Source organism: Xiphophorus hellerii, chromosome 2, assembly GCF_003331165.1.
Source record: "Xiphophorus hellerii strain 12219 chromosome 2, Xiphophorus_hellerii-4.1, whole genome shotgun sequence".
Taxonomy (NCBI): Eukaryota; Metazoa; Chordata; class Actinopteri; order Cyprinodontiformes; family Poeciliidae; genus Xiphophorus; species Xiphophorus hellerii.
This window is the reverse complement of record NC_045673.1, coordinates 1,208,446-1,225,117: the sequence shown is the minus strand read 5'-3', so window position 1 is coordinate 1,225,117 and position 16,672 is coordinate 1,208,446. Positions and strand designations below refer to the sequence as shown.

General features: G+C 41.1%; 1 protein-coding gene across 3 annotated transcripts in view; it reads right to left on the bottom strand.

Moving 5' to 3' along the window:
- dyrk4 (dual-specificity tyrosine-(Y)-phosphorylation regulated kinase 4) overlaps positions 1-16,672 on the bottom strand; it is a 34,639-nt gene that overhangs the window by 11,291 nt on the left and 6,676 nt on the right. Inside the window, exons 1-2 of one of the 3 annotated variants that reach the window (XM_032586463.1) lie at positions 7,716-8,643; positions 364-447 (exon numbers count right to left, since the gene is read on the bottom strand). In XM_032586463.1, the coding sequence (XP_032442354.1) occupies positions 364-447; positions 7,716-7,805 (174 nt within the window). In that variant the 5' untranslated portion in view covers positions 7,806-8,643. Of the gene's footprint in view, positions 1-363; positions 448-4,561; positions 5,016-7,715; positions 8,644-16,672 lie in introns of those variants that run through there. The other 2 variants (XM_032586465.1, XM_032586462.1) reach the window with 2 other exon arrangements.

Sequence of the window (16,672 nt, the reverse complement as noted above, 5' to 3'; positions counted from 1 at the left end):
GCTCGCTAAGTTAGCGTCAGGGATGCGTCGCTGCAGCAGCATCAGGCGGAGATGCGTCGCTGCAGCAGCATCAGGCGGAGATGCGTCGCTGCAGCAGCATCATGCGGAGATGCGTCGCTGCAGCAGCATCATGCGGAGATGCGTCGCTGCAGCAGCATCATGCGGAGATGCGTCGCTGCAGCAGCATCAGGCGGGGATGCGTCGCTGCAGCAGCATCATGCGGAGATGCGTCGCTGCAGCAGCATCATGCGGAGATGCGTCGCTGCAGCAGCATCATGCGGAGATGCGTCGCTGCAGCAGCATCATGCGGAGATGCGTCGCTGCAGCAGCATCAGGCGGGGATGCGTCGCTGCAGCAGCTGACCTGTGAGCAGGGTCGGTTTGGTCCGATGCGGCTGCCCTCCACTGGGAGTCTGTGGGGGTGAGGGAACGCCTCAGGCCGGGACGCCTGCAGGAGAAACGGAACAAATTTCATAAAAATGTTCAACAAAACAAAGAAAAAAAAGAAATGTGACTTTTATCGCTTTACTTTTGCACAGAATGATGCATTATAGCGACTTTAATGGCCTGTTTTCAACTAAATGCAAGTGCTGGAAGCAGCTGAGTAAAATAATATTTAAACTGTGCTGGCTCGGTTCTCCAGCCTCTTTAGCAACCCACAGCCTCTGAGCATCTGAGCCGGGTTATAACCAGGCTAGTAAAAATAATGCACACTGATCCGAAAATAGATTCCTCCTGCAAAAACCCAGCAACAACGGCGCTCTCCGTGCTCCCTCCTCTCTGCAGGTGCGCTCCCGTGTGCGCGTACGCGGGCCTGCAGGAGGCGCAGGACAATGGAGATCAGGACGCAAAAAACTCCCAACGTCCCAGAAAACAAAAGCTGCAGCACAACGAGGTTGTTATAATTAACTAAACTAACCAAAACCGAGCAAACATTTTCATTATCTGAAATAAATTGAAACAGTAATTAACTAAGAAAAACTGGAACTGGAACAATGTCATGTGTTTATAAAAACTAACTAAAATATAGTGAAATTTCGTGTTTATGAATCTACTTATTAGCATTTTGAACTGATGTAAAATTGATTTTTTTCTCACAAGCAGTTTACGTCAGCAGTTACCAAATTATGGCACATCATATTCTTCCTGTCATGTTTTAGACAATATACATGGTATATAGTATTACACAGTCTGATAACACATTTAGTTAATCTCATAAAATATGAGAATATTATAAAAATAAAGGGTTTTTGTACGCCATGACTCCACCAGAGGGCGCACTGACGGTGGCTACTAGCTAACCCTCCGGTAAGTCCAACACAATTTTCTACTTAAAAGATATTAACTAAATTATGACATGATTCATTTAGATAATTATAACATTGTCTAGGAAAATAGGTCATCTTAAAACTAGTAGTATTTTAAGTTAGACTTTATTGATGCAGTTTAAAAATATCTGAAAGTATTTCAGACCTTGAGGCGACAACACGCCAGTCCGCAAAATGGCGGCAGCAAACGAGTCAGTTCAACAATAATATATTTTTAGAAAATGATATTTTCATTACCCAATCGATATACACATAATCATAATACAGTATTTTGACCTTTTTGAATTTAAGTGTGAAATACTAAAACTACTATTATAATAAAAACTAAACCATATTTAACTAATAAATACTAGCAAACATACTCTAAAAACTAAAACTAAATGAATTAGACGAAACGTCCTAACATAATAAAACTAAAGTCTAATGAGAGTTTAGCCCTGTTGTGGTCACAGCTGAATGATTGAGGCCGCCATGCAGGGCACAGCCAGCTTACACTGCTCCATTAATCAGCCTCTGCTGGGTGACAACATTCGGCTGAATAACAGCTTATCTTCAGGTGCAGATTTGCTCTAAAGCCCGTCCAGCGCTGAGCAGGATGAGTGCTGCGCTGGCTGCAGGTGCAGCTTCCACATCGTAATCTCAAAGCATTTCTGACCGACTGGAGGCCGGAGCGAAGCAAACTGGACGCCATATGCTAAACCAGAAAATAACCTCAGAAATGGATTTTGATTTATTGTTATCAATTCTAATTAATTGTTAAATTTCTCCTCTGTTCAATAAAAGTATCTGTTGGAGCTATTTATTCTTTATCCATTTGAATTTTGTTTGTAAATTATAAGAAAAATATAAATTTAAGAATTTATTTGCAGGTGAATAATTGTTGATTCTATTTATCTTTTGTTTGATCATTTTTCTGATTTATTTTTTCTAAGTAAGACAGGAAGTAATGTGGGTCAGTCCACTTTCTATAAGTGTCCCTACACTTGGTAAAGGACCAGCAGGCATTTGGGTTTGGGGCCTTTGGTTTTTACCAGAGCAAGAGAAGTAGACAGGAAAACAAAGGAAAGTTTGAACTCTGTAATTTATTGCTGAAAACGAAAATAAAAGCAGCCAAGACAGTCAACAAGTTTGGACATTAAATTTCTTTTGCCTGCGTGAAGAATCTTGACCCCAGTGCCTCATAGTGGCTGATGGAACTTTTATTGGATGTTTGGTTTGACAAACAATCACCACTACAGTATCAACAAATACCAATAAATTTGGAAATACAGCCACCGTGTGCAGCAACTCATTTCTTAATGTGACTGGTGTCCTAAAGAAAGAGCTTTAGAAATGGGAACGATTTTCTCCTTTTGCTCTGCTGTTTCACAGGGTTGACTGACGGCTGCAGTTAGCTATTTTTCAGACCAAAAACAAAAAAAAAACCCCAATCGGAATCGGCGGGTTTGGTTTTTAAATGTTGGTAAAAATTGTAGTTGGTGCTCTGCTAACAGCTAATGAATCCAAAATTCAGACATCAATAAACTCAGATTTGTTTCTTCATTCTGTCATTTTTAAATGAAAGCATGTGCACCTTTTTTAACCACACTTTTTCCATCCACTCAACTTTCCATTACTATACTGGCATAAAGCACTGTGTGTACCAGCTAACTTAGAGTTGGTCTTTGTGTGGTCAGTAAACATAAGGTAACATTTCTGAACTAAAATCCGTTTTCTGAGCTGATTGTTCTCCGGCTGTGAGCCAAACGTTGAACAGAAATAATGTTGTTTTTTCTAAACGCTGCAGGCGGCCATTTTGTTCGTGTCCTCGGGTGGTCAGCCCGACGTCTCTGACATGAAGAAAACAGAAAGTGACGCTGTGTTGAATTTTACAGGAAAACTGTTTATGATTTACTACCAGATTATAACTCAAACCCCCATTTGAGGAAAAGATGGGTAAGTCCTATAAATCTGCTGTAAATAAATAAGCTTTGATCTTTGCATTCACTCTGATGTGTGATTTTGTTTGGATCTTTAATAAAACAGTCAGGGACTGTAAGGCACTTTTAAAATGTTTTTTAGTAATGAGTTTTCCTGTGTGATTTTAGTTTTATTGTAATTAATTGTGGAGGTTAAAGTTCATGCGGTTTGGTTGCGTTCTGACCTCTCAGGTTCAGTGTGTGGCAGCATGTAGGTCACTGTGGCAGGCCGGCTGTGGAGATCAGCCGTAAGTTCATGAGCACCAGACAGGTGAAAACGTGTCACAGGTGAATCAAACTTGACCAAATATCAGCTGATATGAATCTTCATTAGCACCAAATCGGTCCAAAGTGAGGTCTGCAGCTAAAAGCAGTGAAAAATGATCTCAGAGTTTATAACTGGAACAAATCAAGTTGCTGATTCCAGGTGTGTGATGCACAGCTGCCGACGGAGAACAAGTGCAACCGAAGCCTGCAGTAACACTGACTTTGTCCATGCAGCTGCAGGGCTTTGCTTGATCCTTGTAAATGTGTGAGAGGAGCTTCATCTCCAGGAGGGTCAGTTGGTCAGAGGGTCAAACCGAGGCAATAAAACAGCAACCAGAGTAAACATCAACAAACTGTAAACCGCTCACACCCTCATCTGTCAGACGGTTAATTATCAGGGTAAAATCCACACATCCTGTCATCTCTGCTGCAGATCCTGACCTGCCAACCAGGAGGCCAAAAACACAAAGCTGAGCAATTACCACGACTTTTAGTCCGTTACGATCCCGAAGCAGCAACGGTTAAATTTAATCAGTCCCCATGTACGGAGTGAAAAACACACCGCAACACATTTAGACTTATGGAATCTGTCAGCACAACAAACACTGAAATAAATGGGGCGAAACAACGACTGAAATAGAAATGGATCAGATTTTTCATCAGAACTTGGCATGCGTTCAGGAGCAAAGAGGCAGAAGCTGGAAATCGGGGTGCAGGTTGGATGACAAGGAGAAAGCAGAAATATTCTCAAACTTTGCAAGAATTCACTCTATAAACCCACAAATCAGATCAATATAAAGCTAGAGGTCAATTCCAGCTGTAACTTCATTTTCAAGTTAATCTAAAAATTAATTTAAAGTATCCAGGCAGAAACAGTCCACATCCCACTCAGGTTTAGTTAAGAGGTGTGGAATATTTCTTAAATGATCAACTATCCACTTTATTCTTTTCAGCTAACATAAAATTCTCATGAAATACTCATGAAAGTTTGTTCTAAACTGTACCTCACCTTGTTGTTTATTTCTGGTAACATGCTGTTTCCTCTCAGACTTGGCAGCTCAAAATTTATAAAATCCAATAAAGAGTCATTATTTCCAGCTCAGGTGCAAACTTTCCAGAAATCTGTCCTTGTGGTGAATCCGCAGCGATGAGTAAAATCCTGGTGACTGATGAGAATCCCAACCCAAACCTCCCGCACTCCCGGTTTTACGTGCACCGGGTAATGCGCTGTCGTCACAGCGGAGATTAGCGAGCGCGACAAGCTGTCGACGGGTGCCTGGAGGAGCCACCTGTTCGGGTTCCCGCTGACAGCTGGCGATGGACCGATATAGGTCTGTTTTTAAAAGTCCGTTCACCTCCAACCAGCCTATTATGACCAAGGCGCTTTGTCAGAGAGAGGAGAGCTTGACGCACGGCCGGAACGGAGCGCAGCGCAGCGCGGAACGGAGCGCAGCGCAGCGCGGAACGGAGCGCAGCGCAGCGCGGAACGGAGCGCAGCGCACCGAGACAGTAAATAACACGCAGACAGTTCGCTCTCAAGATGACTGAGAGCCTCCGACCCAAGCAAGGCGTCTCATGTAGTCAAGCTGTAAATCTAATCGTTCTCTGTGAAATTGTTGCTATTTTGGATGTTTTTCAGTGGAGGAAACTGAATCCATGGTCACACTAGAAGAAAAGCTGTAAAAACATGTTTTAAATGGAACATTTTAAATATCAACACGATGAGTTGATTACAAAATCTTTAAATGGTTGTAATGTGAACTTACAACGTCAATGAGGAAGGATGCAGTTCTTGGTGCATCAAGTTACAACCGCAAAAATCAGGGAGTTTTATGAAGAACTGAAGCAGAACTGAAGGACAAAGCAAAGCAAAGGCTGCCGTTTATAAAGCTACACAATCAGAAACTAACAGCAATAATTTGGGTTATTTAGCCTGAAATCAGAAGAAATGGGGGTTCATTTTCCATTCATATTTCACCATGCTATTCATTCATTCATAAATGTTTCAAACGGAATATTTAATTTGCAAGCTCGATATTTAGCTCCACATTCAACATTTGGTTTAGTTTAGTAACTAAACATTTAGCCTACAAATTAAATATTTAGTTTGTAGCTAAATATTTTCTTTGCCCCAAACAAAAATATTTAGTTTTCTAACTTAAGATTTAGCTTCAAACTACATATTCAGTTGTTAAACTAAATATCAAGTTTACAAACTAAATATTTAGCGTACTAACTAACCATTCTGTAACCAAATACATTTTTATTTAGCCAAATATTTAGCTTGCGAACTAAATAAAAATATAATAATCATCATAATAAAATACTAATTAATACTAAATCATTAGCTTGGAAACTACTTTTATAAATTAATGAAATAATGACTTTGAAAAATAAATCCCCCTTTTTTCTTACTACATGCTAAATAACCCAAATTATTGCTTTTAATTTGTGAATATATAACTTTACAAATGACAACCCATATAAAAGATACATTGTTTTAAAACATTTTTACATAAACATCTTAAAAGCCTGACATGCGTCAGCACTCAGACTCAATAGAAAGAATAGAAAATAGAACAGAAACACCTTTTCTAGACTTTACTTTCTAGATCTATTCTTCTAAAACCGTCTCCAGATGACACGTTGGTTTTCCACCACTCATAATGTTCTATATTTAGCTGAATTTTGTCGTTTCATAACATAGAAGGAGATCCAGCGGCACGGATCACTGAATCAGCCTCCACCTGTGAGGATCTCATCGGATCCTCCTGCTGCGTCCAAACGCTTTAAATACACGCAGTTTGTTCTCCAAGGCCAGAAACAGAGCAGCTGCGCTTCGACTGCCATTTAATTACACACTGCTTCATTCTGTTACATTTATATTTATCAAGGTAAAGCTGGCTGAATATAAATTCTTCCACATCATAATTATCTGCTGCAAAAAACGTCATGATTTTCTGGAACCAAAAAGTAGAAAAGCTTTTTCTGCAGAACCCTGAACTTTTTCAATCTGCAGCTTTTATCTAATTGGCTCCAAGAAAACAAGAAAAACAATCAACTCACTCAAACATCATTACATAAATGGAAGAAGTTGTTTTGAAGTGACTAATCTGTATCTGCAGGAGGAAAACAGCTCAGTGATGATTAGTAGGAGCAGCAGATGAATCTGATGAGATGATGCGGTTATGTAACATCCTGATCACACTGAGGGATGAGCAACAACAAATCCCCTCCTCCTTCACCTTTCAGCTACAGGTAAATTACACAAGTTTCATAATAAAAACTAAATTAAATCTTTATACTGACATGAATTAACAACAGACGGCTCCAGCTCAGTTGTAGCATCGCTGCCTTTCAGCAAGAAGGTCCGGTTCCAGATCCGGACTTCACTAGGTCTTTAACAGAGAACATGCAGACATGTTCTCTGTTTGCATGTGTAACGTAGTAAATCCACCTCAACAGGGTCAAATTTGTCATTATGCACCAACCTGTACGGTTGAATGGAGTGTTTTTGCTCCCTGCAGGCAGAATGCAAAAAAACATTTCTGAAATAATAAAGCCACGCAACACACAGCCTGTGTTAAATAAGGAAGCGCTAAATGTTCCCTGAGCAGCAATGATAGGAGCTGCAGAAAACAAACATCTCACTACAGCTGAATGAGAAATCAAACCAAAAAGTGACTCCGGTCCTCCTACAAACCTCGGTCTGGGTTCAGCTGAAGTGAACTCTGGTTCGGTTTAAATGCATGTGAATACAAAGCAGACCGGAGACCGCTCCAAAATCAAGAAGAGGACCACAGTGCAGGGCATTCTGGGTAAATCCAACCAAATCAAACATGCTAGCGCTAGCAGCAGAAATGGCTCCTGGTCTTTAGCCAAAGACTAAAGAGAAATCCTCCAGCCGCTAAAATCTGATGCCTCCATTTAGTTTCCATCTGGTGAAGAAGGAAGTTTTGATCAGTTTCTTCTTTAGAGGTTTTTGTGTCGTTTCCTTCAGTGGTTTGGTGCAGCGCCCCCACAGGCGATGAGGGGAACAGGTTGGTTTGACTCAGAACAGAGAGAGAACCACAGCAGTTAAAACCGAATCTGCTGGATTATAAGCTGTTAAACTCCCTGTAAAAAGAACTGGTTCAGCGACAAGGACTGGCCTTCATACGTACCTCCGGTTGGACCCTCCTGTTCCGGCCCAGGCAGCAGCAGTGGAGGAGCCTAAATCCACAGCAGGCAGGTGAGGTCCCGTCGTCCCACATGGCGGGTCTCCCCCATTCTGTCACCAACGCAGCCTGAGAGGCACGTCAACCTCCAAACAGCATCTCCAGCCAGAGGGGAGGAAGTAAAGCAAACACCTGGTTGTCTGCAGAGCCGGGATCAGGGTCATCGAAATCTTAGGCCAGATTTTTTTCCTTCGAGACTTAACTTTTGCTCCTCTGGTTCTCTCCATGTAACAAAGCTCTCCCTCCTCCTTTTCTTCACAGAAGCAGATCCTAACTCAGTACTTCCTGGGATTCTCCATCTGCACCGTCTATTTATAGGTACCTACATCTCAGCGCCTTTGCAAACTATTTTTCTCCGTTTCTGGATGTAGGCGGACGGCTTGGCATCAAGCAGACAAAGAGGAGAAGCGATGGTGGCGGTGAGGGAGTGTTCCTTGCCTTGGCGGTTGCTGCTGACGTATGGATTCAGCTGGGGACCCGTCCTGCCATCCTGAGCCGGAGACAGAGCAGCAGGGGCCTGGCACTTCCCTTAGGGTGGATGGGTGGAGGAGGGAGTGCAGATCCCATCACTCTCCCAGGTGAGCTCCTCCTGGGGCGGAGGAAGTCAGACAGGGAGGAGGTTCTGCTTTAATGGGGCTCCCGTGTGGCTCAACACGTGCCTGAAACTTTCCTCTTCCTTCACACTTGCCACTGTATCCTGGAGACAAAGCTAGTGGGACGCTACGCCCCCCGCATGCTTCTCCTCATCTCATCCTACACCTTTCATACCGGCACTGTGAGGCTTAAACCGCATAGAAGTTACATTTAGATTATATTTACTTTATATAGTAGAGATGTGACTCTTTAAGGGTGCATTCACACTAGCCCTGTTTAGTTTGCTTTAATCAAACTCCAGTTTGTTTGTCTAGGTTCTGTTGGGTTGTTGAGGTGTGAATGCTAATCAAACTCTGGTCCACCTACAAACTTTGATCTGGGTTCGGCCGAATCCATATAGGAAGCAAGCAGACTGGCGACCGCTCTAAAGGAAGGAAGTACACTAAAGCCCAGGGCATTCTGGGTAAATACAACCAAAGCTAACATGTTAGCCTAGCGCTAGCAGCAGAAATGGCTCCTGGTCTTTAGCCAAAGACTAAAGAGAAATCCTCCAACTGCTAAAATCTGACGCCTCCATCTTGTTTCCATCTGGTGAAGAATGAATTTGCTCTGTGTCTTCAGAGGCTTTTTGTCGTTTCCTTCAGTGGTTCTTGGTGCAGCGCCCCCACAGGCCAGGAGGGGAACAGGTTGGTTTGACTCAGAGCAGAGAGAGAGAGAACCACAGCAGCTGGAGGTGGAGCAGATGATGAAGTTCTGGTTCCAATACAAGGGTTAGAATTAGGACGATCAGGTGTGACTGTCAGGATGATCGATTATGATCATCTTAAGTGATTATTATTAAGATTGGTGGAACGGGAAAATCAGAACAAAAAATTGTACCGTGTGAACTAGGATTTAGTGTCTAGTGATTTAAATCTGATTTTTAAGGTTATGACTCAATTCATAAATGATTTTCAATTCAAAAACCAATTTCTCTATTCAAACTGTCAAGATACTCTTGATAGTTTATGTATAACTGACAACAGGAAAAGACTGTAAACAAATAGAACATTAAAACAATTCTACACGGTTCCATCAGTTTATATTTAAACAAAAATATGTTTGTGCATAAAATTCTGTAACTTAAATTACCAGCATTAGGTTAGCTTAGCTGCCTGGACGCAAAATGCAAAAATCCACCTGTTTTAGCTGCCTTAGATTAATAATAATAATAACTAGAACATTGATTAATTTTATTCTGGATTACAACTTTTTACTTCTTTTCATTGTTGTGTAATGTTTTCTTTTTTTGGTTGTTCACTGCTATGTCTTTCATGTAAAGTCCTTTGAAGTGGCATGTTGCTGAAATGTGCTAATAAACCTGATCCTGTTAGTTCGGCCCTCGCTGCACTGCAGCTTTATTCTCAGCTGGTTAATAAATGACAAACTGGAAGGGACTAAATGCCACTTGTCTGTTTAACCTCCAGTTATTGGGCAGATTAAAGTGCAGCGCTTCATATTTAACATGTTGTTTTGATAGCAATTGACACATCAGAAATAAGCACAAGTATCTTTGCTCACGGCAGTTTCACCCAGCCACCAAAAATATAATCTGTAAATCAACATGTTTTGGTGACAGGAAAAATGTTGCTATTTCTGTAGCATGAAGCCCCAGAGGGTGTTTTGTATTTCATTACTGCCCGGTCAGCCGGGTCCGGCAGGCTGTAGGACAGAACCTCCTTTATGCTGTCACTGCTTATCTTTAAAAACAACACATCCTGGATGAGAGGAGTAAAGCTTGAGTGTAAGCCAGGAGGTCAGCGCGGCAGGTGGTTGGACGTGCTGTCGGGCCAGATGAGCCTTCTGGGAGCGGTTCTGCCTGGCCAACAGGTGTCACAGGGGCCAAACCTGCCACCCAACCAGCGTCTGTCCAGCAGGGAGCAGCCGGGCAGCCTGACCTGGAAGCTGTTCTGCACCATCTGCACATTTAGAGGCCCAGCAGCTTCTTCGTTACACCATCTGAGATGTAGGTCAAGTTCACAAGTTGACACACTCACACGCACTCCCAGGATCAATTGTGACTCGCATGTTAATGGCGCTTCTTATACTTAGGCCAACACAGTGTTTATGGTAACGTTTTACTCCGTTTCTACATGCCAAAAACTTTACTAGGTCTAAAGAGGGGGTAAAATTGGCTTTGATGAGCTTTACATCATGCTATAATATCATTCCTAACCAAAAACATACCTGGAGTGTTGCTTGATTCTTTCATGCATGTTTGTGGAATCCTTTGATCTCCACTGGCAGCCATTGGGGCGCCTAAACGCTTGCTCGTAGAAAGCGCAATGGCGCCCCCAGAGAGATTAAGCACTCTACCAAAACAATATTTAGCAGATGCTAACGTTCAAACGCTATACCAACAGAAGTGTTAACAGAAGCTAACAGTTCAGTGCTACTAATCCTTAGACATAATAAATAAAAGCTAAATAATAAAAAAGCTAACAACATATGAAAGATGTTTTTTTTTTTTAAATCTGCCCCCCCATTATTTTTCCTGACCTGGTCACCACTGACAAGGCATCAAATTTTTTAAGTCATGTTTTATGCATACAGAATTTTGTAATAACTGTGGGTGACACAGTTACGTGATTTTGCTATAAAGTGGCACCATGTGCCTGGAAAACACATGACTGTGCCTTTTAGAGAACTGAAGAATAATCCTCTCTCCACTTTTGGAAACCAGTTCATTTTTCTCCTCAAAGTGATTTATAATCAGTTGGACTTTATATTTGTGAGGAAATAACTGACTGAACTGGGACTCCTGCAACAATAGAAACTGATACCAACCCAGATTCTCATATAATCCAAAAGAACGTCTGACAAGTTGTTAAAAAGCAGCCTAATTTAAAGCAAACCCCGATGTTATCATCGTATTCAGCATCGGAGGAGTGGGAGATTATGTCTGATTTTTTGGGGGGTATTTTGAGCGAATTTGCGACTCATTTAGGATGCAGCTGAAAATTAAGCCACAACTTTTCCTAGCACCCATGAGGAATGGTTTCTCCACCAGAGAGAGAAAAGTTTGACGTTAGTTTGATAAATAAGGGGAATGAAGGAATTTCTCTGCAGTATGCTGCTTATCTGCCTGTAATCTGACAGCAGCTCGTCAGTCCGTTAGATTCAGTTTGTCGTACAGACGAAGCAGTGCAAACAGCAACAAAAACTGAAAACGGAAAGCAAAGAGAATCTTTCAGTGTCCAGCAATTCGATTCAATTCTGATTTTTAAGGTCACAATTCAATTCGGAGACAATTCCTCTAATCAAACGGTCTAAAGATTCAGTTTAAATTATGTGAAAAGAGGAAAAGATGGTATTAGCAAGCAGAACATTTATTCAAAACTATTCTGTAAAGTTCTCTGTCAAATTACATCAGTTTATATTTTATTCCAACTCTGTAACTTAAATTGCAAGTTTTAGGTTAGCTTAGCTGTCTTGACTTTTTCTTAAATAAAAAATATCAATATCGCAGATGGATAGAGAGGATTCCTAAAGAATTATTCAGAATACATACGATGAGCGAGACGCCGTTCTGACTGGACGAGTAATACGACATGCAAATAGGAGCAACAAAGACATACAACTTCAACATATCTTCAAAATCGATTTCAGCCGATTCAGATTTCCCAGGACTAGAACTTCTGGATGTCCATAGAATATTTTTTTTCTGCACCTCTAAAAGATTTGATAAAAAATGATCTGATAAAATAATTTTTGAGTTTTATGGGAAAGCTGCAGTGAACTGTACAGTTTCCAGTAACCATCAGGTTCTGCACACCTCAGGTTTTCAGGGAGTTTGTTTCAGATCTGAGGAGAATAGTAACCAAGCGCTGCCTCACTTTGTTAGATGTTTCTTTTTTAAAGGATGCTGAAGTTTCACTTTTATTCTTTCCTTCATTTTCTCATTAATACCTTTAACTTTGAGCGGTGTTATGGATAAACTCGGCTGGCCAGTATTACTGCTCTCTCTGTTTGGACCCAGTTCTCAGTCTGTAGGTAAATCACGACCCGACCGGATTTGTGTATTTTTTATAAAACGGGGCGGCGGCAGGAGACGGAGGTTGACCTACTACTACATGCAGTATCTGTGTCAGCCATGTTGACCCGTCAGACCACCTACATAGAGCATAATCCTCTCTATAATGCATTACTCATCATTCCACGTTTAGTAAAATCCATGAACACAGAAGAGCTTCCTGTTTCAGACCCAGACTGACAGAAAAAACAGAACTGGGCCACGGGTCGCTTCATGTGGCCCTGATTACCAGATGGCTGGACGATAAAAATAAAAATAGGACTCAAAAATGAATCTAAGGCTGGTATAAAATGTCACTTGCTCAGAGAATGAATTTCTGCATCTTGCAAAAAGATGCAGAAATATATGATCAGTCATTTCCAGTTAAAACTCTATGCACTCCTTAGTTAGTTAGTTTAACGCCTGAGCACTTAAACGCAGCATTTAAAAATAAATTAGTAGACAAGGAAGGATAATTTACCGAGCACCACTGTTCATGTAGAGTAATTCATTTAAAATGAATTTCCACTTTGGTATAGTTTGGTTGCTTTAGGACGGGTGCATGTCAATATTTAGACCATAAAAGCCTCATTTTCATAAGAATAAAAAATATCCAGTCAGTGTGAGTAAATTATTATTTGGGGAACTATTAATGCAGCTTAAAATATATTTAAGTTTTATGGAAAATTGCATTACTTGTAATAAAGGTTTCAGTTAAAAACATGAATATTTTAAGCAACAATAATAATCTTGCAATAAAAAACCTGCAGATGGAAACAGAGGATTTCTAACAGTTTGCTGTCATTGAAACACGGCAGCTAATTCATGACTAAATTAAACGATCATATTTAGTCATATTCTGTTCAAATCAAGTGAAATACTGACAAGAAGATATTCAGTGTTTTACAGGTTAGCAGGCAGTTCCTGGACAGCTCGAACTTTGACCTTTGGTCAGCTGTATTTCTCTTTACAGTTATCAGAGTCTTACCTCATTAATCATTCTTTCATCCAGGCTTTGCTGCCTTCCCTTCCTGGAATGAGACTGGATCCAGGGACCCATATCTGGGTCAGCCGGCCGCAGAATGTCTCCGTGATTCTAGAGAACCCGTCCGTCACAAAGCTGAACCCCGTTCAGAGCTAGAGCTGTGCAGGTGCACGTGTAGAAAGCAAAGTTTAACTGCTGCAAATGCGCTGAGTAGTGGCAGCTGCGGCACCTGCTGGGAGCGGGGCAGGTGTTGACCTGAATGCCCCGGCTCTGGCCTCAGAACCTGAGGATGGAGGTGACTGCATGCATCAGCAGGCCGCTGTGGGTGATGACATCGCGGCATGTCTGCTATGTCTCGTGTGCCGTGGCTTTTCTGCAAATGGTTAAAATATTGCCTCCACAGAATGTGAAGCTCCAAGCAGAACGATCTCAGCCTCAGGGTTCCCAAACTGAATTAGCTCACTGCAAACACGCAGACAACGCTACACAATAAATACAGAAACATCAACTTGTTTTTTTCTCACGTTTATTCACTATTTTGCCTCATAACTTCTGATTTCAGGTTTTAGGGGTTTTGCAGCATTTTGCTGCTGGACGTTCCTTTGCTCTTTTTCTAGTGAGAAACTTTTCATTTCGTTCTACTTGAGGATCAAAGCAGGTTGATGAATTTTATTACACAAGTTTTTATAATAATGATTCAACAACAGTTTATATCTTATGATATAAAAAAATTCTAATCAAAAATGTATTTGATAATTTTTTTTATTTTTGCCCTTTTCCTCATTTTCCCTTCAAGTTTCTGAGGCCCCTCAGCGCCCCCTGGTGGCCAGTTTGGGGTCACCAGAAGCACAGGGTGGCTGAGCAGTTTTAAAACACTGAAGCCCTTAAAAGATCTTAAATTCATGCATCTAAAATTAAGGCCTTAAAAAGTTGCAAATTAATTTTATAAAAAGATTTATTAGCCTTAAATCAAATGTCTTAAATTTTGTCCAAGAGAACTAATTAAATTTGTATAAACGATTTTCTTGCGGGACATTTCTGTCAGGCAAAAGATTAAGTCACACGGATCAGACATCTTTACGTTCTGTGACTCGAGTCAGGTGAGGCTAATGTTAGCAGCTAGTACCGGTAGCTACCTTGCTAGCTAGCTAGTTTTTTATAGGGTTTGATAAACGGGAGCCGATGTTTCTATGGTACGTTTGTGATGAGGCGACCATCGCTCTCCCCGCCCCTTTGCTTGCTGTGAAGTTTCGAGCTTGTACACATTAACTTCAACACATGGGCTAGCGACGCAACGCAAAAACTGTTCAACTTTTGTTGCTGTCGTTGTTGGGTCTGGGTTAGGCAAGTGAGGAAAAACTTTCACCTTCACAATTTTTGCTTTGCTTAATTGTAATACAGCAAGATTCCCCAACCATCCCCAACATTTATGTTTTTTCCGTTTTAAATTTCGTTGATGGTGGCATTAAAATGGTCTAAAAGGTCTTGAATTTGACTTGCTGAAGCCTGCAGACTCCCTAACCTCCTCTTTGCTTCCTCAACCCAGTGATGAAGAGTTTCCAGTCTCTTTGGTCTTACTGGGGTGATGACCTGGTGGGCCAGATCACACAGGTAACATGAGCATCTTAAGCCTCATCTCCACTCATAAGGCCTTTTGTCAACCAATCACCTTCCATCACAGGCAAAGAGGACATCAAGCTAACAGTCTCTGGGCGAAGTGTTAGCAAAAGGCAGCGTGCTTTAGGTTCTTGCTGTTTATCTGATGCAGATGTAAACAACAAGAGAAAACTAAAATTCTTCTGGGTCGAAGAGCGATGCTGCAGATAAATACTAATTAATTCCAGCTGGAGAGCCCCCATGCACGGCTTAAAGGTTAATCCTGATTATTCATCATGGTTATGCAACCCAACTAGAAGGAGGAGGAAGCACTTTCTAAATCTTATTCCAACATTTTACTGAAATATTAACTGCTTCGTATGAGACATGAAGAATGTCACCAGCTGCAATTTTAAATTAACTATATTTAGACTGTTAATGTTCGGGAGGATGATAAATGAAATTACTTTTAGTGAATTATTGAAACTAAAAACAGATTTCAGGCTGTAAATGTAAACTAAACCATGTGAATGCCATAATTAATAATCTGTTTTATTTTTTAGGATTAATTCACTCCTTCGCTAATTTATACTAGAGATGGGAGTCAATCAAAAACTATATAATCGACAAAATAAGCAACATTTTCAATCCAAAAATCATTACTTCTAAATTACTGAATAAATAGACATAGGAGCTCTGCAACAAATATATTTATAATTTTCTGTTATTTGGGTTAGAAACGATGTCAAAGGTCAAACACTATATCTAATAATTTGGACACTTCCACCAACAGCAGAGCTTATCTTTAGCTTAGCTTAGCACCAATTTCTGATATGGCTGACATGGGCAACCACCCAGGGCGGCATCTTTATATTTCAGTAATAAGGCAGTTCAAATGCTTTACATCATAAAAACATTGTGACAGTTTTAACAAATAAGTGAAATTGTTACCTACTGCAGCTTTAAGGTGCAAAAACAGTTACGTAAGCGTTAAGTCTTAAATTATGCTGTAGGAAATAACGAAACACAGCGAGCTGAGTCAGCTCCTTTTATATAATAACTGTATTTTAGATCTGACCAGATTACACAACAACGCCCCTGAGCCAGTATGGAGAGAGAGAGCGATGGGGGAGTACGTGAAAAACCGACGGCCTGAAGCCAGCCACTCATTAACTCAACTCCCTGGGTGGCTGTCCAAACCGCATTCTTCTCACACCCAATTAATGTTTGTCAAGCTGAAAGGGTCCTCGAGTCGCCATGGCAACCTGAAGGTGTCGCACTAAACAACGCCGGCGGTGCCGAGGGCGGCGCTAAAATAGAGCCACAGGCGTCTCTGCTGGCACAAATACAGCTCACAAATTTATTTAAAACTGAACCCACGGCAAAACACACACACACACACACGCACACACACACACACACACACGCACACACAAAGGCCTGCCAGAATAGGCAATCAATCAATTAATCGCATAATAAATTAAAAGAAGCTCAGTGATTTCCATTTGCATGATTTGTTGTTTTTCTTTATCTACCAAAAACTGGATAATAAAAGTCTTCAGTTTGGTGCTGAGGCCTCCACCTACGGAGCCCCTTAAGGGACATGGGGATTGTTTTCTTTTGCAATAAATTAGCAAATACAGCCTGGTCTATTTTGTATACTGTCATAGAGAAAAC